This window comes from Pristiophorus japonicus, chromosome 12 (genome assembly GCF_044704955.1).
Source record: "Pristiophorus japonicus isolate sPriJap1 chromosome 12, sPriJap1.hap1, whole genome shotgun sequence".
NCBI classification, from domain to species: domain Eukaryota; kingdom Metazoa; phylum Chordata; class Chondrichthyes; family Pristiophoridae; genus Pristiophorus; species Pristiophorus japonicus.
Window position 1 is genome coordinate 67,128,539 of NC_091988.1, and position 26,136 is coordinate 67,154,674.

At 50.3% G+C, this 26,136-nt stretch overlaps 1 protein-coding gene across 1 annotated transcript; it reads right to left on the reverse strand.

Moving 5' to 3' along the window:
• Positions 1-20,215: 20,215 nt before the first annotated feature.
• On the reverse strand, positions 20,216-25,723 carry LOC139276934 (serine/threonine-protein kinase pim-3-like). Its single transcript, XM_070894931.1, has 6 exons — positions 25,534-25,723; positions 24,468-24,574; positions 24,329-24,379; positions 23,484-23,847; positions 23,194-23,370; positions 20,216-22,328 (listed from the first exon to the last, which is right to left on the reverse strand). Exons 1-6 carry the CDS (start codon positions 25,607-25,609, stop codon positions 22,153-22,155), a joined length of 951 nt encoding a protein of 316 aa, XP_070751032.1. The 5' UTR covers positions 25,610-25,723; the 3' UTR covers positions 20,216-22,152.
• Between the last annotated feature and the right edge of the window lie 413 nt (positions 25,724-26,136).

Consider the following 26,136-nt stretch of genomic DNA (forward strand, 5'->3'; position numbering starts at 1 on the left):
CCAGAATTTGATCTGGCGGGCTGTGATGGGGGAGCCCGCAGTGTCAAAAGCCTCAACGGCCATGACCATCTCGGCGCTCTGCTCCGACGCCCCCTCGGTGGTGGCCAGTGGGAGCCTGCTGAGCGCGTCAGCGCAATTTTCAGTACCAGGCCGGTGCCGTATGGTGTAGTCATACGCAGCCAATGTGAGGGCCCAGCGCTGTATGCGAGCTGATGCATTGGCGTTAACAGCCTTGCTGTCGGACAACAAGGACGTTAATGGCTTGTGGTCCATTTCTAGCTCGAACTGTCTACCAAAACACTTCACACTTTCACACCGTAAACACACGCGAGTGCTTCCTTCTCGACCATGCCGTATCCATGCTCAGCCTGGGAGAGCGACCTGGAGGCATAAGCCACCAGTTGGAGTCGGCCGTCATCGTTACCCTGCTGCAACCCACATCCAACCCCGTAGGATGACACATCGCATATTAAATCCAGTTTTTTACAGGGGTCATACAAAGTCAACAGTTTGTTGGAACACAGCAGGTTCCTCGCCTTATTGAAAGCCCGTTCTTGACAGTTCCCCCCAAAACCATTCACAACCTTTACGCAGGAGCATGTGTAACGGCTCCAACAATGTGCTTAAGTTCGGCAGAAAGTTCCCAAAATAGTTCAAAAGTCCCAGGAATGATCGCAACTCCGACGTGTTGCCGGGCCGGGGCGCCCGGCGGATCGCCTCAGTTTTGGATTCGGTCGGCCGGATCCCGACTGCGGCAACCCTCCTGCCCAAAAACTCGACCTCTGGGGCCAAAAACACACACTTGGCCTTTTTCAGCCGCAAGCCTACCCAATCCAATCGGCGTAGCACCTCCTCCAGGTTGTGGAGGTGTTCTTCGGTGTCTCGACCCGTTATGAGAATGTCGTCTTGGAATACGATCGTTCCAGGAATGGATTTGAGCAAGCTTTCCATGTTTCTCTGAAAGATGGCTGCTGCCGAACGAATGCCAAATGCTGTAAACAAATAATCCCTTGTGTGTCGTGATGGTGGTCAGAAGCTTGGATTCTTCAGCCAGTTCCTGAGTCATGTAGGCTGAAGTGAGGTCCAACTTCGTCAACAGCTTTCCACCTGCCAGCATTGCAAAAAGGTCCTCCGCTCTCGGAAGCGGGTATTGGTCTTTCAGCGATACTCGGTTGATGGTGGCTTTGTAGTCGCCACAAATCCTAACCAAGCCGTCTGCTTTGAGGACGAGAACGATGGGACTTGCCCATTCACTGAATTCAACGGCCGAAATTATGCCCTCTCTGAGCAGCCTGTCCAGTTCACATTTAATTTTTTTCACACATCACATACGGCACCGCTCTGGCTTTGTGGTGCACTGGTCTGGCGTCCGGAGTGATGCGTATCACTACTTTAGTGCCCTTGAATGTTCCGACACCCGGTTGAAACAGTGACCCGAATTTTTGCAGGACCTGTGAGCATGAACTTCACTCCATGCATGAAATGGCGTGCACATACCCCATTTCCAATTCATCTCAGCTAGCCAACTCCTCCCCAAAAGCACGGGGCCATTTCCCGGAACGATCCAGAGTGGCAGCCAGTTCTGTAATCCATTATGTGTTACCACCAAGCTTGCACGGCCCAGCACTGGGATTATCTTCTTGGTCTACGTCCGTAGCTGCATCTCAATGTGTTCCAGTTTGGGCCTGCTAGCTCTGTGTGGCCATAGTCTCTCAAATTGTTGGGCGCTCATGAGTGACTGGCTAGCTCCCGCATCCAGCTCCATGTGCACCGGGATGCCATTCAGTAAGACTTTCATCATCATGGGTGGCGTTTTAGTGTATGAGCTGCGGACGTCAGCCACATGAACCCGCTGAACTTCAGCATCTATGGCTTTACCCCAGGCCTCATCCTGCATTGCAGACCCCTCGTTTGGTTCCTCTGTCTCGCAGATTAGCCTCGCTACTGCCTTTTTGCACATCCTGGCCAAATGTCCACTGACATTACAAATCCTACAGGTAATATTGCTGGAACCTGCAGCTTCTCGCAGTGTGTCTACCCCCGCACCTCCAGCATGAGCTGAGATTGAGATTGCTGTTAACAAAAGGACTATTACCAGGCATTCCTCTCTGATTGCCCATTTGGCTGTTTCTAAGCACTCTGATGGTGGGTGTTAATCGTCCCATTGCGGGACGCATTGTTCCTCGAGATGGCGTGAATTGCCGATCCCCTTTCCATTGTCCTTGTTGCAGGCCCACCCTAGAGCCTGTTGCTGCCTGGGCAGTTTTGAAATGCCCTTGGCTGCCTGCGGGGTCCCGAACCGCGTTCACCATGTTAACTCCCTGGTCCATCGCCATGTTTGGACTAGGACTGCGTGTGTAAGTTAGCTTGGTCTCCTCTTCCCCTGCCATAAATGTCTGAGCTATCAACGCCGCCCCTTCTAAAGTCAAGTCCTTAGTCTTTATGAGCTTCCTGAAAATGCCGGCATGATTAATGAAAAAGTCCCTTAACATCTCCCCCCTGCAGGCATCGGAGAACTTACAGAGACTGGCCAAGCGCCGCTGTTCTGCCACGAAGTCCGAGATGTTTTGACCCTCCCGACACCAGTGAGAGTAGAACTGGTGCCGGGTCATGTGTACGCAACTCGCCGAGATGCTCACTGATCAGCTGGCTGAGCTCTTCAAAGGACTTGTCCGCCGGCTTTTGGGGTGCGAGCAGGTCTTTCATCAGTGCATACATCTGTGGACCACAGCTGGTCAGTAGATGCGCCCTCTGCTTGTCAGCCACTGTCTCTTCCAGCCAGTCCATTGTGACAAATCTCTGCTGGAGTCTTTCCACGAAGTCGTCCCAGTCCTCACCCACACAGTAACGTTCCTCTGTGCCATCCTCGTGGTTCGGTGATTCCCATTTCTCGTCGCCAAATGTAGTGTCCCTGCACCTTACTACAAACTCACACGAGGCATGGATATATCAGAGACGGTCACTCTGTGACCTTCACCTTTATTGCCAAGACCAAGGAGTGCTGATCCTGGGTGGGACCTCCCCTTTTATACCTGGAAACCCAGGTGAGGAGTGTCTCCCGCAAGTTCACCCCCAGAGGTCTGGGTGTGCATTTCTATGGTACAGGTACAGTGTACATGAGTTACAGTTACATGACTATGTCATTGCAAGATGGTTAAATACATGACAGAGCCCATTCAACCCCTCGAGCCAGTTACACAGGAACAGGAGGAGGCCATTCAGCCTCTCGAGCCTGTTACACAGGAATAGCAGGAGGCCCATTCAGCCCCTCGAGCCTGTTACACAGAAACAGGAGGAGCCCATTCAGCCCCTCGAGCCTGTTACACAGGAACAGGAGGAGCCCATTCAGCCCCTCGAGCCTGTTACACAGGAACAGGAGGAGCCCATTCAGCCCCTCGAGCCTGTTACACAGGAACAGGAGGAGCCCATTCCGTCCCTCGCGCCTGTTACACAGGAACAGGAGGAGGCCATTCAGCCCCTCGAGCTTGTTACACAGGAACAGGAGGAGGCCATTTGGCCCCTCGAGCCTGTTACACAGGAACAGGAGGAAGCCATTCAGCCCCTCGAGCTTGTTACACAGGAATAGGAGGAGGCCCATTCAGCCCCTCGAGCCTGTTGCACAGAAACAGGAGGAGCCCATTCAGCCTTCGAGCCTGTTACATAGGAACAGGAGGAGCCCATTCAGCCCCTCGAGCCTGTTACATCGGAAAAGGAGGAGCCCATTCAGCTCCTTGAGCCTGTTACACAGGAACAGGAGGAGGCTAGTCAGACCTTTGAGCCTGTTACACAGGAACAAGAGGAGTCCATTCAGTCCCTTGAGCCTGTTACACAGGAACAGGAGGAGGCCCTTCAGCCCCTCGGGCCTGTTACACAGGAACAGGAGGAGCCCATTCAGCTCCTCGAGCCTGTTACACCGGAACAGGAGGAGGCCCATTCAGCCATTCGAGCTTGTTACACAGGAACAGGAGGATGCCATTCGGCCCCTCGAGCCTGTTACACAGGAACAGGAGGAGGTCATTCAGCCCCTCGAGCTTGTTACACCGGAACAGGAGGAGGCCATTCAGCACCTCGAGCCTGTTGCACAGAAACAGGAGGAGCCCATTCAGCCCTCGAGCTTGTTACATAGGAACAGGAGGAGCCCATTCAGCCCCTCGAGCCTGTTACACAGAAACAGGAGAAGCCCATTCAGCCCCTCGAGCCTGTTACACAGAAACAGGAGGAGCCCATTCAGCCCTCGAGCCTGTTACACAGAAACAGGAGAAACCCATTCAGCCCCTCGAGCCTGTTACACAGGAACAGGAGGAGGCCATTTAGCCCCTCGAGCCTATTACACAGGAACAGGGGGACCCTATTCAGTTCCTTGAGCCTGTTACATAGGAACAGGAGGGGTCCATTCAGCCCCTCGAGCTTGTTACACCGGAACAGGAGGAGCTCATTCAGGCCGTCGAGCCTGTTACACTGGAAGAGGCCCATTCAGCCCCTCGAGCAATGTTCGGCCATTCGATGAGGCCATGGCTGATTCCTTCCCTAACTGTGACATTCGGCGGTGATCCTCCATTCTCCTAGCATAAGGCCGGCGGCGCCCCAAGGACGCAACAACGGCTGCCGACCTCCCATTGGCTGTCCGTTAGGTTAGTCCAACCAGCAGAACTCCTCTGCAAACCTCAGGCCTCATGTTTAACCAGCACCCCCTGGGGGACCACATGTGCTCACCGCTCTCTCTGCACCATGCAGCCGTGGATTGTCCCACACCCTGCACTGGTTGCTCATCCTCACCCAGCACACAGACAGTATGTAAGTATGGCGGAGAGGTACTATTGGCACGAATGCACGACCTCATCTCTCTCATCTGGAAGGAGGAGAGTATGCCGGGAGATCTCAGACATGCCGTAACCGTGACCATCTTTAGAAAAGGGACAACTACAGAGGAATCTCCCTGTCATCAGCCACTAGGAAAGTCGTCGCTAGAGTCCTCCTCAACCGTCTTCTCCCTGTGGCTGAGGAGCTCCTCCCGGAGTCACAGTGCAGATTTCGTCCCCTATGGGGCACAACGAACATGATCTTTACGGCGCGACAACTGCAAGAGAAATGCAGGGAACAGCACCAACCCTTGTACATGGCCTTCTTTGACCTTACAAAGGCCTTTGACACTGTCAACTGTGAGGGACTATGGAGTGTCCTCCTCCATTTCAGCTGTCCCCAAAAGTTTGTCGCCATCCTCTGTCTGCTCCATGATAACATGCAAGCTGTGATCCTGACCAACGGATCCACCACATACCCAATCAACGTCCGAACCGGGATCAAGCAGGGCTGTGTCATCGCCCCAACCCTCTTCTCAATCTTCCTCGCTGCAATGCTCCACCTCACACTCAACAAGCTCCCCACTGGAGTGGAAATGAACTACAGAACCAGTGGGAACCTGTTCTAATATGTCCTTACTATACAGTACAAATGCACACGAGGCCCATACTAGAGAGAAGGTCACTCTGTGACCAGTAACCTTTATTAGCCAGCACTGAAGTGGAGAAGATGGGTGGAGCTTCCCCTTTTATACCTGAAAGTCCAGGTTAGGAGTGTCTCCCATAAGTTCACCACCTAGTGGTCAGTGTTCTCACGGTGTACAACTTAGGTCAGTTTATACATGGATTACAATGACAGTTGAATACATGACATCACCTCCCCCCCAAAGTCTTATTGGGATCACAGGTTAAGTCTCTCAGATGGTTTACGCTCCCTTGTAGAGCGCCTGAGTTGGGGCTCCGGTTGTTGGGTACTGGCCTGAGTGTCTGCTGTTTGCGGTGCCTCAGGCCTGTCCGGACTGCCCACAGTGACTTGGCTCTCCTCCACTTGGTTCCGGTGTTCGGTCACCTGCGGTGGAGTGAACTCTACATCGTGTTCTTCCTCTGCTTCTTCTATGGGGTTACTGAACCTCCTTTTAGCTTGATCCATGTGTTTGCGGCAGATTTGTCCATTCGTAAGTTTAACTATCAGAATCCTATTTCCCTCTTTGGCAACCACAGTACCTGCGAGCCATTTGGGCCCTGCAGCCTAGTTGAGGACAAAGACAGGGTCATTGACATCAATACATCGCGCCCTCGTATTCCTGTCATGGTAGTCACATTGTGACCGGCGCCTGCTCTCAACAATTTCTTTCATGGTGGGGTGTATAAGGGATAACCTGGTTTTGAGCGTCCTTTTCATTAGCAGCTCTGCGGGTGGAACCCCTGTGAGCAAGTGTGGCCGGGATCTATTGGCCAATAGGAGGCGTGATAAGCGGCTTTGTAGGGAACCCCCTTGGATTCTGAGCATCCCCTGTTTGATTATCTACACTGCTCATTCCGCCTGGCCATTTGAGGCCGGCTTGAATGGTGCCGTTCTGACATGGTTGATACCATTTCCTGCCATGAAGTCCTGGAATTCAATGATTGTAAAGCACGAGCCATTGTCGCTGACCAAGACGTCCGGTAGACCATGGGCGGCGAACATTGCCCCGAGACTTTCTACCGTGGCAGAGGATGTGCTTGCATTGAGAATGTCACACTCGATCCATTTGGAGTAGGCATCAACTACAACCAAAAACATTTTTCCCATGAAAGGACCTGCGTAGTCCACATGGATGCGTGACCATGGCTTGGCGGGCCAGGACCAGGGGCTAAGGGGGGCTTCCCTGGGCGCATTGCCCAGCTGGGCACATGTGTTGCATCTGCGAACACAAAGTTCCAGGTCTGCATCTATCCCTGGCCACCAAACGTGTGACCTGGCAATTGCCTTCATCATGACAATGCCGGGTGCTCATTGTGGAGTTCTCGGATGAACGCCTCTCTGCCCATCTGGGGCATGATTACTCGGTTTCCCCATAGTAGGCAATCGGCCAGAATCAAGAGTTCATCCTTGCGCTTGTGAAATGGCTTAAATTCCTCAGGGCATGCCCCGTACATGGCTGCCCAGTCCCCATTCAGAACACATTTGTTGACTAAAGACAGTAGCGGGTCTCTATTTGTCCAGGCTTTGATCTGACGGGCTGTCACGGGTGAGCCTTCGCTTTCGAAAGCTTCAACAGCCATGACCATCTCAGCAGCATGCTCAGTTGCCCCCTTGGTGGTGGCTAGTGGGAGCCTGCTGAGTGCATCAGCGCAGTTTTCAGTGCCCAGTCTGTGCTGAATTATATAATCATAGATGGCTAACGTGAGTGCCCACCTCTGTATGCGGGCCGACGCATTTGCATTTATAGCCTTGTTGTCGGCCAAAAGGGACGTTAGGGGTTTGTGATCTGTGTCCAGCTCAAATTTCCTGCCAAACAGGTACTGGTGCATTTTTTTAATTGCAAATACACATGCTTCCTTTTCTACCATCCAATAGCCCCTTTCTGCCTGGGACAGACTTCTGGAGGCATAAGCTACCGGCTGTAACTGACCCTTGGCATTAGCATGCTGCAACACACATCCGACATAAGAACATAAGAACATAAGAATTAGGAACAGGAGTAGGCCATCTAGCCCCTCGAGCCTGCTCCGCCACTCAACAAGATCATGGCTGATCTGGCCGTGGATTCAGCTCCACTTACCCGCCCGCTCCCCATAACCCTTAATTCCTTTATTGGTTAAAAATCGATCTATCTGTGATTTGAATACATTCAATGAGCTAGCCTCAACTGCTTCCCTGGCAGAGAATTCCACAGATTCACAACCCTCTGGGAGAAGAAATTCCTTCTCAACTTGGTTTTAAATTGGCTCCCCTGTATTTTGAGGCTGTGCCCCCTAGTTCTAGTCTCCCCGACCAGCGGAAACAACCTCTCTGCCTCTATCTTGTCTATCCCTTTCATTATTTTAAATGTTTCTATAAGATCACGCCTCATCCTTCTGAACTCCAAGGAATAAAGACCCAGTCTACTCAATCTATCATCATAAGGTAACCCCCTCATCTCCGGAATCAGCCTAGTGAATCGTCTCTGTACCCCCTCCAAAGCTAGTATATCCTTCCTTAAGTAAGGTGACCAAAACTGCACGCAGTACTCCAGGTGCGGCCTCACCAATACCGTGTACAGTTGCAGCAGGATCTCCCTGCTTTTGTACTCCATCCCTCTCGCAATGAAGGCCAACATTCCAATCGCCTTCATGATTACCTGCTGCACCTGCAAACTAACTTTTTGGGATTCATGCACAAGGACCCCCAGGTCCCTCTGCACCACAGCATTCAAATAATATTCCCTTTTACTGTTTTTTTTTCCCAAGGTGGATGACCTCACATTTTCCGACATTGTATTCCATCTGCCAAACCTTAGCCCATTCGCTTAACCTATCTAAATCTCTTTGCAGCCTCTCTGTGTCCTCTACACAACCCGCTTTCCCACTAATCTTTGTGTCATCTGCAAATTTTGTTACACTACACTCTGTCCCCTCTTCCAGGTCATCTATGTATATTGTAAACAGTTGTGGTCCCAGCACCGATCCCTGTGGCACACCACTAACCACCGATTTCCAATCCGGAAAGGACCCATTTATCCCGACTCTCTGCTTTCTGTTAGCCAGCCAATTCTCTATCCATGCTAATACATTTCCTCTGACTCCGCGTACCTTTATCTTCTGCAGTAACCTTTTGTGTGGCACCTTATCGAATGCCTTTTTGAAATCTAAATACACCACATCCATCGGTACACCTCTATCCACCATGCTCGTTATATCCTGAAAGAATTCCAGTAAATTAGTTCAACATGATTTCCCCTTCATGAATCCATGTTGCGTCTGCTTGATTGCACTATTTCTATCTGGATGTCCCGCTATTTCTTCCTTAATGATAGCTTCAAGCAGTTTCCCCACTACAGATGTTAAACAAACCGGCCTATAGTTACCTGCCTTTTGTCTGCCCCCTTTTTTAAACAGGGGCGTTACATTAGCTGCTTTCCAATCCGCTGGTACCTCCCCAGAGTCCAGAGAATTTTGGTAGATTATAACGAATGCATCTGCTATAACTTCCGCCATCTCTTTTAATACACTGGGATGCATTTCATCAGGACCAGGGGACTTGTCTACGTTGAGTCCCATTAGCCTGTCCAGCACTACCCCCCTAGTGATAGTGATTATCTCAAGGTCCTCCCTTCCCACATTCCCATGACCAGCAATTTTTGGCATGGTTTTTGTGTCTTTCACTGTGAAGACCGAAGCAAAATAATTGTTTAGGGTTTCAGCCATTTCCACATTTCCCATTATTAAATCCCCCTTCTCATCTTCTAAGGGACCAACATTTACTTTAGTCACTCTTTTCCGTTTTATATATCGGTAAAAGCTTTTACTATCTGTTTTTATGTTTGGCGCAAGTTTACTTTCGTAATCTATCTTTCCTTTCTTTATTGCTTTCTTAGTCATTCTTTGCTGTCGTTTAAAATTTTCCCAATCTTCTAGTTTCCCACTAACCTTGGCCACCTTATACGCATTGGTTTTTAATTTGATACTCTCCTTTATTTCCTTGGTTATCCATGGCTGGTTATCCCTTCTCTTACCGCCCTTCTTTTTCACTGGAATATATTTTTGTTGAGCACTATGAAAGAGCTCCTTAAAAGTCCTCCACTGTTCCTCAATTGTGCCACCGTTTAGTCTGTGTTCCCAGTCTACTTTAGCCAACTTTGCCCTCATCCCACTGTAGTCCCCTTTGTTTAAGCAAAGTACGCTCGTTTGATTCACTACTTCCTCACCCTCAATCTGTATTACAAATTCAACCATACTGTGATCACTCATTCCGAGAGGATCTTTTACTAGGAGATCGTTTACTATTCCTGTCTCATTACACAGGGCCAGATCTAAGATAGCTTGCTCCCTTGTAGGTTCTGTAACATACTGTTCTAAGAAACAATCCCGTATGCATTCTATGAATTCCTCCTCAAGGCTACCCTGTGCGATTTGGTTTGACCAATCGATATGTAGGTTAAAATCCCCCATGATTACTGCCGTTCCTTTTTTACATGCCTCCATTATTCCCTTGATTATTGTCTGCCCCATTGTGAAGTTATTATTTGGGGGCCTATAAACTACGCCCACCAGTGACCTTTTTCCCCTTACTATCTCTAATCTCCACCCAAAATGATTCAACATTTTGTTCATTAGAGCCAATATCGTCTCTCGCAACTGCCCTGATATCATCCTTTATTAACAGAGCTACCCCACCTCCTTTCCCTTCTTGTCCATAGAATGACGCATCGCACGTTAAAACAAGTTTCTTACATGGGTCATATAGCGTTAACAGATTGTTGGAGCATAACAAATTGCATGCTCTGTCAAAAGCCCTTTCCTGGCTGACCCCCAGACCCATTCACGACCTTTGCTTAGGAGCACATGTAGTGGCTCTAACAGCGTGCTCAATTTGGGAAGAAAGTTACCAAAATAGTTCAGGACCCCCAGGAACGAATGCAACTCCGTCGTGTTACGGGGTCTGGGTGCTCTCTGGATTGCTTCCGTTTTGGACGCAGCAGGTCTGATCCCATCTGCTGCTACCCTCATCCCCAGGAATTCTACCTCTGGAGCTAGGAAGACGCACTTCACCTTTTTCAGTCGCAGACCTACCCGGTGCAGTCTGCGTAGTACCTCCTCCAGGCTGTGGAGGTGTTCTTCAGTGTCGCAACCCGTGATGAGGATGTCGTCTTGAAAAACCACCGTCCTTGGAATCGACTTGAGGAGACTTTCCATGTTTCATTGAAAGATCGCGGCGGCCGAGCGTATCCCGAACGGACATCTGTTGTACTCAAACAACCCCTCGTGTGTCGTGATGGTGGTCAGCTTCTTCGACTCACTCGCCACCTCCTGGGTCATGTAAGCTGAGGTCAGGTACAATTTTGAAAAAAGTTTGCCACCGGATAGCGTCGCAAAGAGGTCCTCCGCTCTCGGTAGCGGATACTGGTCTTGGAGTGACACCCGATTGATGGTGGCCTTGACCGATCCATCTGCCTTGAGCACCGGCACAATCGGGCTCCCCCAGTCACTGAATTCGACCGGCGAGATGATGCCTTCCCTCAGCAGGCGGTCCAATTCGCCTTCTATCTTTTCCCGCATCACGTATGGCACCGCTCTGGTCTTGTGGTGTACTGGCCTGGCGTCCGGGTTTATGTGAATCACTACCTTGGTCCCCATGAAAGTGCTAATGTCGGGTTGGAATAGTGAGTCAAATTTGTCCAGGACCTGTGAGCATGATATTCGCTCCACAGAAGAAATTACATTGACATCGCCCCATTTCCAGTTCATGACAGCAAGCCAACTCCTCCCCAGCAGTGTGGGACCATCCCCCGGGACAATCCAGAGTGGCAACCTGTTCTCCGAATCTTTGTGGGTCATGACTACCGTGGCGCTGCCTAGCACCGGAATGATCTCCTTTGTATATGTCCGTAGCTGTGCGTCAATCGGCAATAATTTTGGCCTCCTGGCCTTGGACGTCCACAACTTGTCGAACTGTTTGATACTCATCAGGGACTGGCTCGCCCCCGTGTCTCGCTTCATTGATACTGGGATGCCATTGAGGAGCACTTTCATCATTATTGGTGGTGTTCTGGTGTATGAACTGTATATGTGCTCCACATGAACTCGCTGAACTTCAGTTTCCAGTGATTTCCCCCAGTGTTCATTTGGCCTCGTAGGGCTTACATCGGGCCCATCCTCCTCGTACATCACCTGGCTGCAGGTTTCCTGCACATACACGCCAAGTGACCACTGACGTTGCAATTTCTGCAGGTATATTGCTGATACCTGCAAGCTCTGGCTGTGTGTTTGCCTCCACAGCTCCAGCATGAGCTGTTGTTGGAAACAAAAGGTCCATTACCAGTCGATCGTCTCTGACTTTCTCTGTAACTGTCCCTAAACGCACCATTGACAGGTGTTGATGGCCCCATTACTAGCCGCATTGTCCCTTGCGATGGCATGAATCGCCGTTCAGCTAACCATTGTCTCTGTTGAATTCCCCCTTTGGGTTCGACTACATGCTCGGGCATGTCCGATTGCCCCTGTCTGCCTGGAGAACTATGTGCCGCCTTAACAATGTTGACTCCCTGTCCATTTGCTGCATTTAAACCAAGATTTTTGTCAAACATCATTCTGGCCTCTTCCTCCCCTGAGATAAATGTCTGGGCCATCAAAGCCGCCGTTTCCAGGGTCAAGTCTTTGGTCTCATTCAGTTTCCTGAAAACCCCAGCGTGCCCTATGCCCTCAATAAAAAAGTCTCGCAGCATCTCCGCTCTGCATGCATCTAGGAACTTACATAGGCTCGCCAGTCGCCGGAGGTCTGTCACAAAGTCTGGAACGCTTTGCCCTTCTCGCCGCCGGTGCATGTAAAACCGGTGTCTCGCCATGTGCATGCTGCTCGTCGGTTTAAAGTGTTCCCCGATCAACTTACTGAGCTCTTCAAAAGTCTTGTCCGCCGGCTTCTCTGGTGCTAGAAGGTCCTTCATCAGGGAGTACTTCCTGGATCCACAAACCTTCAGGAGGAGTCCTGCGTTTGTCGGCCGAATCCTGTCCCAACCATTCCTTAGTGACGAAACTTTGCTGTAGTCTCTCAATAAAATCATTCCAATCATCACCAACACAGTACCTCTCGTCTGTGCTGCTTGTGGCCATGCTCGTGTGGTTTAAATCCCAGTTTCTCGTCGCCAATAATATGTCCTTACTATACAGTACAAATGCACACAAGGCCCATACTAGAGAGAAGGTCACTCTGTGACCAGTCCTTTATTAGCCAGCACTGAAGTGGAGAAGATGGGTGGAGCTTCCCCTTTTATACCTGAAAGTCCAGGTTAGGAGTGTCTCCCTCAACTTCACCACCTAGTGGTCAGTGTTCTCACGGTGTACAACTTAGGCCAGTTTATACATGGATTACAATGACAGTAGAATACATGACATGTTCAACCCTCGTCATCTCCGGCCAGATCCAAGGCCATCCCAACCTCTGTCGTCGAGCTGCAGTATGCGGACGACGCTTGCATCTGCGCACATTCAGAGACTGAACACTAAGTCATGTCAACATCTTCACTGACGCGTATGAAAGCATGGGCCTTACACGAAACACCCGTAAGACAAAGGTCCTCCAACCTGACCCCGTCACACAGCACTGCCCCCCAGTCATCAAGATCCACAGCGTGGCCCTGGACAACATGGACCACTTTCCATACTTCGGGAGCCTATTATCAGCAAGAGCAGACATTGACGACGAGGTTCAACACCGCCTCCAGTGCATCAGTGCAGCCTTTGGCTGCCTGAGGAAGAGAGTGTTCAAAGACCAGGCCCTCAAATCTGCCACCAAACTCATGGTCTACAGGGCTGTAGCAATACCCGCCCTCCTGTATAGCTCAGAGAAGTGGACCATATACAGTAGAGAAATACCACCAACGATGTCTCCGCAAGATCCTGCAAATCCCCTGGGAGGACAGACGCACCAAAGTTAGCGTCCTCGATCAGGCCAACATCCCCAGTATCGAAGCACTGACCACACTTGACCAGCTCCATTGGGCGGACCATATTGTTCGCCTGCCTGACACAAGATTCCGAAAGCAAGCGCTCTACTCGGAACTCCTACATGACAAGCGAGCCCCAGGTGGGCAGAGGAAATATTTCAAGGACACCCTCAAAGCCTCCTTGATAAAATGCAACATCCCCACTGATACCTGGGAATCCCTGGCCAAAGTCCCCCTAAGTGGAGGAAGAGCATCTGGGAGGGCACTAAGCACCTCAAGTCTTGTCGCCGAGAGCATGCAGAAAACAAGCACAGGCAGTGGAAGGAGTGTGCGGCAAACCAGACTCCCCACCCACCCTTTCCTTCAACGACTGTCTGCCCCACCTGTGACAGAGACTGTAATTCTCGTATTGGATTGTTGAGTCAGCTGAGAACTCACTTTTAGAGTGGAAGCAAGTCTTCCTCGATTTCAAGGGACTGCCAATGATGACGATGCACTGACTGCTCATCCTCAGCCAGCACACGGACAGTACTGTGAGCGGGAGGGAGGGGGGAGGGAGTGCTGCTCACAATCTGGGCATACTGTGCCCCCCCACTGCCCATCCTCCATCTCCACACAAGACCATTAACTTGTCTGTCACGGGGGCTCGCACTGGTGCCTGATGTTCAGGGAGTTCAAAGCCCTATTGCTGCCTGCAGCTCTCTCTCTCTCTCTCTCTGTCCCTCTCTCTCTTGTTGACTCTCTCTGGCCCTCTCTCTCTTGCTGTCTCTCTCTCTCTCTCTCTCTCTGTCCCTCCAGCTACCCTCCCCTTGCCTCCACCAATGACAGTCTCTGGCTCAGTGTCAACTCCTTGTAACTGGAACCTTCCATGTCAGCTTTCTCCTGTGAGCGTCACAGCAGAAGAATCGAAAGCCCAGCATTGATTACCGGATGAGGTGTCATCTGTAACTTTTAAACATCCTTCAGTGCGTTTTGCTTTCCTCATTCTTGGGGTGTGGGCGTCGCTGGCGAGGCCGGCATTTATTGGCCGGCCCTGGTTGCCTGAGATGTGGGGGTGGACCTTTCTCTTGAATCGCTGGGAGCGGGTTTGATACAAACTGATTGTGTCACTCGGTCACTTCAGAGGGCAGTTAAGAGTCAACCACCTTAGTGTGGGACTGGAGTAATTTATAGGCCCAGATTGGGTAAGGACGGCAGGTTTCCTTCCCTAAAGGGACATCAGTGAACCCATTGGGTTTTTACGACAATCCGACAGCTTCATGGTCACTTTTACTGACCCCAGGTTTTGATTTCCAGATTTAATAACCTGAACTCAAATTCTCAAACTGCCCTGGTGCGATTCGAGTTCACATTCCCTGGATTATTAGTCCAATAACATACACTGCTTCATTGTAACATAAAGAAGAAAAGACTGGGATTTCTATAGCAGTCTTTCATGACCACCGGACGTCTCAAAGTGTTTTGCAGCCAATGTGGACCATTTCCCATACCTCGGGAGCCTTTTATCAACAAAAGCAGACATGATCAACACCGCCTCCAGTGCACCAGTGCAGCCTTCGACCACCTGAGAAAAAGAGTGTTCGAAGACCAGGCCCTCAAATCTACCACCAAGCTCATGGTCTACAGGGCTATACTAATACCCGCCCTCCTGTATGGCTCAGAGACATGGACCATGTACAGCAGACACCTCAAGTCGCTGGAGAAATACCACCAACGATGCCTCCGCAAGATCCTACAAATCCCCTGGGAGGACAGATGCACCAACATTAGTATCCTTGTCCAGGCCAACATCCCCAGCATCGAAGCAATGACCACACTTGATCAGCTCCGCTGGGCAGGCCACATTGTCCGCATGTCAGACACGAGACTCACAAAGCAAGCGCTCTACTCAGAACTCCTTCATGGCAAGTGAGCCAAAGGTGGACAGAGGAAACGTTACAAGGGCACCCTCAAAGCCTCCCTGATAAAGTGCAACACCCCCACCAGCACCTGGCCAAAGACCACCCTAAGTGGAGGAAGTGCATCTGGGAGGGCGCTGAGCGCCTCGAGTCTCATCACCGAGTGCATGCAGAAAACAAGCGCAGGCAGCAGAAAGAACGTGCGGCAAACCTGTCCCACCCACCCTTACCCTCAACTGTGGCAGGGACTGTGGCTCTCGTATTGGACTGTTCAGCCACCTAAGGACTCATTCTTAGAGTGGAAGCAAGTCTTCCTTGATTCCGAGGGTTTGTCTATGATGATGACTTTTGGAGGGTAGTCACTGTTGTACTGCAGGAAACGGGGCAGCCAACTTGCGCACAGCAAGCTCCCACAAACAGCAATGGGATAATGACCAGATCATCTGTTTTTACATGTAGATTGAGGGATAAATATTGGCCAGGACACAGGTGATAACTCCCCTGCTCTTCTTTGAAATAATGCCATGGGATCTTTTATGTCCACCTGAGAGAGCAGATGGGGCCCCGGTTTAACATCTCATCCGAAAGACGGCACCTCTGACAATGCAGCGCTCCCTCAGTACTGCCCCGCCGGCGGTGCAGCGCTCCCTCAGTACTGCCCCTCCGACAGTGCGGCTCGCCCTCAGTACTGATCCTCCGATAGTGCATTGCTCCCTCAGTACTACCCCTCCGACAGTACAACGCTCCCTTAGTACTGCCCCTCCAACAGTGCAGCACTCCCTCAGTATTGCACTGGGAGTGTGAGCCTAGATTTGTTTGTGCTTAAGTTCCTGGATTGGACTGGGAGATTTGCCGATTGCTCAGGATGTCAGACATCACTTCCCAATTGCTCAAGCCAGGAGTATAATCCTTCCTCCATGGTCTAAAAAAAAGAAACTAGCTCACCCCCCTCCCGACCCACATATCTCTCCATACACTCAATCCTTTGCTCTTCCGTCAGTGGGAGTTGAAACCTGTGCAGAGGACAATTCAACACCAAACTGAGAAGTCACCATATCCAGCACCGTACATTGGACCAACAACTCCAGCCTCCCCGGGTCCATACGGAGTTCCTACAGACTCGGGAAGGCATCGGAAATGCCTGTTTCCAGCGTGCATTTCCGATCTGTCAAGTTTCTGGCTTGACAGATTGCACGCATCTCGGGAGCGAGGACATTTCTAAGTGGAAATTTACACTTACAAATGTCCTCAAAAAATCTTGCGCCTGAAAAAGCAGGCACATAGCCTACTTTTACAGGCGCAAGTGTTTTAAAAAACACAAAAACATATAAAAATAAAGTTATTAAAACATATTTTATCATTAAAAACTCTCCCCACACCGGTAAGTTTATTTTTTTAAAACTTAAAACATTTTTTTTCCCGGTTTTCCTTTTTTAAAATATTAAGAAATTTTATTTAAATGAATGTAGTGTCATTATTTTCTTATTTTTTTTACTTAGTGTTTTGGGTGTTTCGGGCTCTATCACAATCATAGTAATAGGAGTTTAGGACATTGCGGAACTCCTATTACTATGATACTTTACCTGATTGGCTGCCCAGAGCCATGTGACTCCAGCTGTAGGCCTGCGCACGTGTCGACGTGCACGCGCTGCGAATCACAGTCAGCTCAGGCCACAGCATCGGAAAGTTGAACATGGGCAGCAGCTTAAGGTAGGTACGTATTTTTCTCTCTAAAATGCCGGTGGGAAGGCCAAAACGGAATTTCAGGGCCTTTAGATTGCTTTCCATGTATCTTCCCTGATCACCCGTCCTCTCCGGAAGGCACTGAATCTCGCTGGGGGACAGTGTGGAGGGAGCTTTACTCTGTATCTAACCCACACCATACCTGCCCTGGGAGTATTTGACGGGACAGTGTAGAGGGAGCTTTACTCTGTATCTAACCCATACCGTACCTGCCCTGGGAATGTTTGATGGGCCAGTGTAGAGGGAGCTTTACTCATTGTAATGTCTGTAAGCTTGTAATGTTTGTAGCTCCACACTATGGATGTGGACGTATTGTGTACTGCAACTACAGAGTTAATCATTAAACAGAAGCAGCAGGTTCCGGAGACTTCTGAGAGCTGCCTGCCATGTTAGAAAGCTGTGTCTGCTTGTGCTCTGTGAATATCACACATTCGGCGGCAAGATGGGATTTTTCGGATGATTTAAAGCTGAAATTTTGTTGGTGAAGGATTCAGCTAGCCAACAGAGAGACTTTGGAAGCTTCTCTGTCTTTGGAAATAGCTACAAAATACAAGGTAAAAAAAATGAGCACACTGTCTGCACTGCAGAGACAAAATGGCAGCACTCGTAGTAGTAATGGGACACTTAGGTGAATAGAAACGCAACCAGGAAAGGTGTAAAGCGTATGTGGATTGGCTAGAAATGTATTTCACTGCAAATAACATAATCGAAGTTCCAGACAATGCTGAGCAGTACCGGGCTGTGTTGGAAGAAAAGCGAGCTATCTTCTTATCTGCAGCTGGACCTGAATCGTATGAAACCCTGATAAATCTGCTTGTGCCCGACGAGCCAAAGGACACAACGCTTAAAGAGATTGTAACGAAGCTGGAGCAGCACTATAACCCCAAACCGTTAAACAATAGCTTTCAGCAATTTCTTGGTATTCTAAATCAAAAGACTGATGAAAGTATCACTGATTACATTGTGACATTAAAAAAGCTATCTATTCACTGCAATTTCGGAAACTTTCAAAACCGAGCTTCGCGGGACCGTTTTGTTTGTGGGGTGAAAAATGATGCGATCAGAAGAAAGTTATTGACGACGGATGACTTGACTTTTGAGATTGCTTGTCAGACAGCAAGGTCGATGGGCATGGCCGATCAATATTCCCAAGAATTCCATAATAATTACGGTCATCAATCAACCGAGGTGAATCGCCTGCAGACTCAAAGTAAAAGGCGGTGGGGGCCCAAAGTCTCAGAAACTAAATTCTAACAGAGCGTCGAAGTTATGCCTAGGACAACACATTGCTCAAAGTTGTCCTTATGTGAAGGCAGTGTGTTTCTTCTGCAGAAAGACTGGGCATCTTGCGAAGGCAGGCTGACTAAAGGGTAAACCAGCTTTCAAAGCTGAGTCCAGCGTTCAAAGCTATGAGCAGAAATCCCCAGATACTACATAGCATGGAAGAACAACAGGACGAGGAGATGTTAGAGTTACACATCATCAGGAGCATGAGGTTAACGAACAGCGATCTGAAAAGTATCAAAATCCACATAGATGTTATGGGATTGAAGATACCAATGGAACTCGACACAGGTGCATCCGTGAGTGTAGTGCCGGAGTCGTTATACCTCGACAAATTGCGTGATTTCCCATTGGAGAAATCCAAGATAGAGCTGCGAGGCTACTCGGGAGAGAAAATTCCTGTGGTAGGTCGTATCACCGTACCGGTGAAATATAAGGATCAATTTCAGAACTTGCCTCTAATAGTAGTGAAAGGAGACAAGCCTGCCTTACTAGGAAGAAATTGGTTGAGATCACTGAAGCTGGATTGGAGTTAGATTTTCCATGTGGAAGCGAGATTTGCATCAATGGATGATATCAAGAAGTATCCAACGGTGTTCTACAAAACGGGCAGTCTGATCCAAGGCTTCAAGGCAAGTGTCAGGGTACAGAAGGATGCTAGATCGGTTTACTGCAAGCCACATTCCGTACCATATGCACTCGCTGCAAAAGTTGAGCAAGAACTCAAAAGACAAGAGACTGAGAACATTATTGCTAAGATAGATCGATGTAATTGGGCTACACCCATTGTTGTACCCAAATCCTATGGTAAGATAAGATTGTGTGGCGATGATAAAGTAACTGTAAACCAGATTCTCATTATTAAAACCAAATTTAGCACAGTCCCTAGAAGAGTCACAATTAAGACAGAAAGAGAATCATGACAGAGGTAGAGTAAAAGAGAAATGTGAAATTAAACCAGGAGAGAGTGAAGTACCATCACCATAAATGGTTAAAGTGGTTACTAGAAAGAGTGGTGAAGATATGTGGTCCTCGCACATATTTGGTCAAGATGTTTGTTCATATTTTACCCACAGACATGAAAGGAGTTGAAGATGGGAATGATTCAATGATTTCTGACTCATTAGATAGTTTTGATATGCCAGTAGCATATCCTACTTCCAAATGTACTGGAAACAAATCCAAGAGAAAAATCAGAATGTATGTCGGAGTCCGAGTCAGGAAAACAAACAGGCTGAAGTTAGAGTGAGTGCAAATGAAAATCAAGGAAATCCCATGGAGGAAAATGTTCCTCAGGAAGAGCCTCGAATGAGTTTAAATTCACCACCATGTTTGGAAGGTTCTGTTCGAGAGCAAAGGTATCCTCTTCAAAACAGAAAACAAAGTGGTTAAGTTAAATTTGTAAATATGGAAAAAATAAGTCTATATCCTGTGTTATGTATAAACATGCAGGTAATGTATAATGTTATAATAACTTCATTAAAAAGAAGTGTAATGTCTGTAAGCTTGTAATGTTTGTAGCTCCACACTGTGGATGTGGATGTATTGTGTACTGCAACTACAGAGTTAATAATTAAAACAGAAGCAGCAGGTTCCCAAGAGATGCCTGCCATGTTAGAAAGCTGTGTGCTTGTGCTCTGAATATATCACACTCATCAACATTGCTATGTGTGGGATTGTGCTGTGCACAAGTTGGCTGGCACGTTTCCCACATTACAAAAGTACTTCATTGCTGTAAAGCGCTTTGAGACGTCTGGTGGTCGTGAAAGGCACTATAGAAATGCAAGTCTTTCTTCCAACAAACACACTTGACAAAATGCAAGGTTTGACAAACATTAATTTATTTCTTTTTAAATAGAAACCACAAACAGAAATCTGTTCCACTGCAATATCTTGGAGTTGGAACAGCAGACAGGCTGCCAACATAGAATGCAATCTTAAATATCAAACAATCAAATAAATAGTTCAATTAAATGAGAGTCTGCCTGGCAGATTAAATTAATCACAACACGACAGTGTGTGCACTTTTACAGCACAGTCTCCATGCAAACCACCACCTTGATCCCCAGAGTTAAAACAATGTGGCTCAGTCTGACCGCGACTCAAACAGTGTCAGCAATTGGTAGAAGAGTCAGACATGGGGCAGCGCTTCAGATCACAGCATCCAGTGGACATTCGGAACCATTTCCATGTCCTGACCGCACCAGACTCTTGCGGGGAGCAGTCCGATGGTTCCCAACCCCCCTTTCCTCCACATGGGTCTGTACAGCGATGTCAGCAACAATTGGCCGATAGAGCACAGCGCAATCCCAGACAGGACGGGTGGACAGTGAACATGGCAGGGGCTCGGGGTGAATGCCACTAGCTAACCAGAGGCCAAATCAGAATCCCAGTACTGAGTGGGGATGATACTTGGGCCACCTGGTCTGTGTGGCTCGGCTCGGCTTCCCACCCTCACCCGCCCCAAAAACCCAGTGAACAACCGATTGAGGACAGCACCTAATCCCAGAGCTCCCAGCTGACGATTCACCAGGGGATTGGTTCAAAGTACAAATGTTTGGAAGTGTTAAAAATGGCAAATAAATATTCTGGGAAACAAGGACATGTGAACAATCTAGGGCTTCCAATTTCATAAGAGTCAAACTTTAAAAAAGTCTGGAAGTTATCAAAATAACATCCTCCATATTAACCGTTGCCAGGGGCCAGTGTCCATCCTATAGTAACTGTTGCCGGGATCCAGTGTCCATCCCACATTCGGCAAGTTGCCCTCACAGAAACACCCAGAGAGAGAGACAGAGACTTCGCTCTGAAACCTTTCCTTGGCAACAGTGGGTCAAGGCTAGAGGGTGGGGGAGGGGAGAAACTGTGCCATGACCCCTGAACCCCACCTCAATAAGCTGGTAGAAAAGTTCTATTGTGGACTCTCGCTTCATTCCCTGAGAAACAGCATTTCACAATGCTAGGCAGCAGCACAACTTCCATCAGGAGTGTGTCGGCAGCAGGATTATAAAGTTACTTTTTGCATAGATTCTTGCATTGACTGTGCATGAAGTTGTGTAAATAGAGACATTCTATCCAGTGGGTGAACAGTACCACATGTGACACCTTCAACGGTTTGTGCACTTTGTAAAAAAACACAAGTATTCTCGCTTCAGTATAGCAAGAAAAGGAAACAAGCAGATTTAAACCAACACTGACACCATACACAGAGGCTGCGCTCAAGCCCATTATCATCTCCAGTGACAGACCTGTACCCACTAGCACTGTACCCCAGTTATAGTGACAGACTTGTACTATACCCCAGTTATAGTGACAGACCTGTACCCATTAGTGACAGACTTGTACCCACCAGTACTGTACCCCAGTTATAGTGACAGACTTGTACCCACCAATACTGTACCCCAGTTATACAGTGACAGACCTATACCTGCTGTGAGAAATGTACAAAGACCTCCATAACACACCCAGGACTTTGCACACCATTTCACTCATGCCCCAAACACCAACTGCTTCGTCCCATTACTCAGGGACCATGCGATGTGATACTGACTGGGACAGTCACTCACACGGCCGCAGAATGCCCCCCCAACAGGAGAGCACAGGGACCGCCAGTCCCACTGCGACTTCAAAACCGACAACCTGGAGTTGCACTCAGTGCCGTGGTCATCTCTGCAGTGCGCCAGTGTCCAACACGAGGGGGGACGAGTGCTTCCTCAGCCCCTCGCTGCAGCTCAGTCGGTACGCCGCAGTCCGTCTCCTCGGACATCCCCGGCTTTGCAGCCCTAGTGCTCAGATCCCACAGCCTCACAAGCTCTCCTGGCTGGAGCTGTCTGATTGTCCAAGGCCCTTCATGCCCAGCTCCACAAGCCCCTGTCCAGGGAAGCTCTCCTGCTTGAGCCACGTGTGGGACAATATCTGATCCAGGGAGGGACGATCGGACGGGCGGAGGGAGAGGCACCACTGGATGAGATGCTGGCACTCTAACATAAGAGGAACAAAAGCACGTTTGGTTAGGGGAGCTCAGATTCAACAATACAGAAACAAGAGCAAAGTTACAAGACAATACCAGGAGTGAAATTGGTCAATGGCAAAAATATGGGTCACAACGAATTGAAATCCTGATTTACAACGCCCCCCCACCCCTCTTGATATTCATTGCAAGGGTAAAATTGACATTGGAATTTCAGTTTGCCTATTAAAAGGGAAAATGCTTTGAGATTCTACCTTTATCTCCCATAGGATAATGGGGTCAGTGACCACAGACATGTGTGGGTTTTAACCGGGAGGGGGGGGGGGAAATGCAATGGTGTGGGCGGAGTTAGTGGGTGATAGTGAGTAACTGGGGCACCTGGAATATTCCAGGTGAAATTGGTCCGGTCAGTAGAGGGAAACAGCGATCAGAGGCCCCTTAATGGCAATAGAAAATCGGGGACAATGTGAAGCGAGCAGAGGAGGTGACCTGGACTTTATTATGAAGGGGTTTGATAGGATAGGGTAGAAGATGATGTTTCTACAGGAGACTGAAACTAGGGACCATCAATATAAGACAATCGCTAATAAATCCAACAGGGAATTCAGGAGAAACTTCTTTACCCAGAGGGGTGAGAATGTGGAACTCGCTGCCACAGGGAGTGGTTGAGGCGAATAGCAGAGGTACATTTAAGGGGAGGCTGGATAAACACATGAGTGGGGAAAGGAATAGAAGGATATGTTGATGGGGTGAGAAGAAGAGGGGTGGGAGGAGGCTGGTGTGGAGCATAAACACCAGCACGGAACAGTTGGGCCGAATGGCCCATTTCTGTGCTGTACACGCGAACGGCTCGATACTTCACAGGGATTACGCACCTCTAGAAACACATCTGTGGAAGAGGACTGTGCCTCGGACAATCTCCTCGTCCTGTTCGAAGGGGATGTCCCCACAAATCAGATCGTACAGTAGGACCCCGAGTGACCACACAGTGGCTGATCGACCGTGGTACCGGTGGCAGATGACCCACTCCGGGGGGCTGTACACACGCGTACCTGGAACATAAGGAACATGGCAGGCTTTAGTATACACACACACACACGTTTCCACAACACAATCTGCAGCGTACACACACCAGCACAAACCCAAGGGACAGGAAAGTATTTACCATCAAAGTCCGTGTAGACGGTATCCCGTAGCAATGCACCGGAGCCGAAGTCGATGAGTTTAAGCTCCGCCGTGCGGAGGTCGACCAGGATATTCTCGTCCTTGATGTCGCGGTGCACCACACCGCAGTCGTGGCAATGCTGGACTGCCTCCACTACTTGCCTGAAGAACCCACGGGCCACATCCTCCGACAGCGCACCACGCTCAGTGATGAAATCGAAGAGATCCTGCGCGGGTTCTGGCCGCTCCAGGATCAGGAGGAAGCCATCCGGCTGCTCGAACCACTCCAGGAGTTGGATCACACCTCGGAATCCCGTCGACACCTTCCTCAACAGCACGATCTCCAATGGGATCATGGATCCGTTCTGGGGGAGGGGAGGTGTCATATGAGATCTTGCTGCCACTTCACCCACCCTCCCACACCCACAGACCTTTCCCAGCCTCCCTCCCACAATTCTTCACAGGAACTAGAGTATTCAAACAGAACTTCACTCCGACCCTGCCCGATGAATTGAGATTAGGAGTGAAACTTTGCCTAATGATGATTAATCGCCACTGGGCAATGAGGGCAGTGCTAGCACCCTGACCCCAGGCACCCTGACCCCCAGGCACTGAGGGCACCCTGACACTGAGGGCAGTGCCAGCACCCTGATTCCCAGGCACAGAGGGCACCCTAACCCCAGGCACCAAGGGCAATGCCAACACCCTGACCCCACACACGAAAGGAAGGAGAGCTCGCTGGTTAGTGCAACTGGACAGCAGAATGAGTGGAGCATTGATGGGAGAGGCCAGAACCCACAGCCCACTAATAAAACCAAATGCTCTGATTCACAGTCAATCACTTACCAGTGGTTTCCAGTCAGTGATCCTCTGCCGAACTACGTGTTTAATAGCAACCTGCAACATAGAGAGAGCCGGTTAGTACAGAGCGATGGGGCACAGACCAGACCACCACATCGAGAGCTCGAGAGCAGCACAAACTCACCGGGGCACCATCCGAGAGACGAACTCCAGAATAAACCGTCCCGAATCCTCCACTGCCCAGGACCTGACCCACCTCGTAACATTTCTCAAACGCTTCTCGCTCCTTCACTGTGGGAGAAACAAAACAGAGAGTTTATAATAAATCCACGGTCAGAGACAGGCCCCCCCCCCCCCCCCCCCCCCCAGAGCCAGGGGCGGGGGGGGTCAGAAACCGGGACTATCCCCCTGGGGCAGGGTTGGGGGTCAGAGACAGGGACACCACCCCCCCCTCCCAGGCAGGGTTGGGGGGGGGGGGGGGTGTCAGAGACAGGGATCCCCAGGGTGAGGGGGTCAGAGACAGAGACCCCCCCCCCCCCCCCCCTCCCAGGCAGGGTTGGGGGGGGGGGGGGTGTCAGAGACAGGGATCCCCAGGGTGAGGGGGTCAGAGACAGAGACCCCCCCCCATGATTGGTGTCTCTTGCTGTCCACTGGGGCCACGCCTCCTCCCGTGACTGACCAACCCTGGGCGCAGGAACTCCTCCACGGGGACCAATCAGCCGCCAGATTCCCAGTGTTGCAAAAACTGTGGGAAAATATGGATACAAATTTTGACCAATCAGAACCCGAGACCCATAGAGAAGGAATGTGACAGACACCGAGAGGGGAGGGAGAGAGAGAGAGAGGGGGAAGAGAAAAAATGTGACAGGCGGAGAGACAGTGACAGAGACGAGGGGGCTGCCGGTCACACCTGACGGCACAAATCAAAGACCGACCCCCCAGGACTCCCTCTTCCCCCCCCCCCCCCCCGGGCCGGCCCGGGATCTTAGTGAGGGGCAGCGACAGGGAGAGCTGGGGCACCTGCTCACCCCGGGGGTTCCCGCCAGGTCCGGTCCAGAGAGCGACCCGGGGCCGGGACACTCATACCCCGGGCTCGGACCTGCAGACCCCGGGCGATGTGCGGAGTTTGGAGCCGGGAGGGAAGATCGGGGGGGGGGGGGGGCGGTGCAGCGATTCAACATAAACAACACACCCGGGGAGTAAAGTGTCGCTCAGCCCGCCGGGGGTGTACCGGGCGCCTGTCCCGTTACCTGGGCTGGGGTCCCGGCCGCCGCTCCGGATATAGCTGTGCGCCGTCGGCCAGCTCATCACTCGGGTTGTGGCCATTCCGCTCACACCGCAAATACACCCCGTCCCGGGGATCCGCTCCCGGCTGCTGTGCACGGGTCCGCGTCTCGGTGTCTGATACTGCTGCCAGAAACACACATTCAACACTGCGATTCCCAGTGCTCTGTTTTCAAGGGCACCGCACCGACAGCCTTTATACCCCCGGCTCGGCCAAAGACAACCCTGCACCAATCACAGCCCCGCACCCGCTGCACCAATCACAGTCAACCATCCCACCTCCCACCAACCAACCAACCAATCTGCTAGTTCAAGGACGGTCTGTCTCGGTTACCTGCACCAACCCTTCACCTGTCAGCCTAGGTGTTGAGTGTGAGAATATTATACTGCTCCTCAATTTCTGGTTGCACTTCAGTTCCACACTCCTGATCTTTGGGCACCCTGTGCGGAGGGGAGCAGGTAGGTCCGAGGGCCTCCTCGTAGGACTGCTCCTGGGCACGGTCAAGGGTGCCATCAGCCGGTCCAGACAGCGGGCGGTCGAGGGGGTCGTTCAGCCCGACTGCCTGCCT

Coding starts and splice junctions, on each gene's coding strand:
- LOC139276934 (XM_070894931.1), bottom strand. CDS start 25,609: ATGGCCACAACCCGAGTGATGAGCTGGCCGACGGCGCACAGCTATATC. Junction 24,575..25,533: donor CGGCCGGGACCCCAGCCCAG/GTAACGGGACAG, acceptor TTTCTCCCACAG/TGAAGGAGCGAGAAGCGTTT. Junction 24,380..24,467: donor GTCTCTCGGATGGTGCCCCG/GTGAGTTTGTGC, acceptor TCTATGTTGCAG/GTTGCTATTAAACACGTAGT.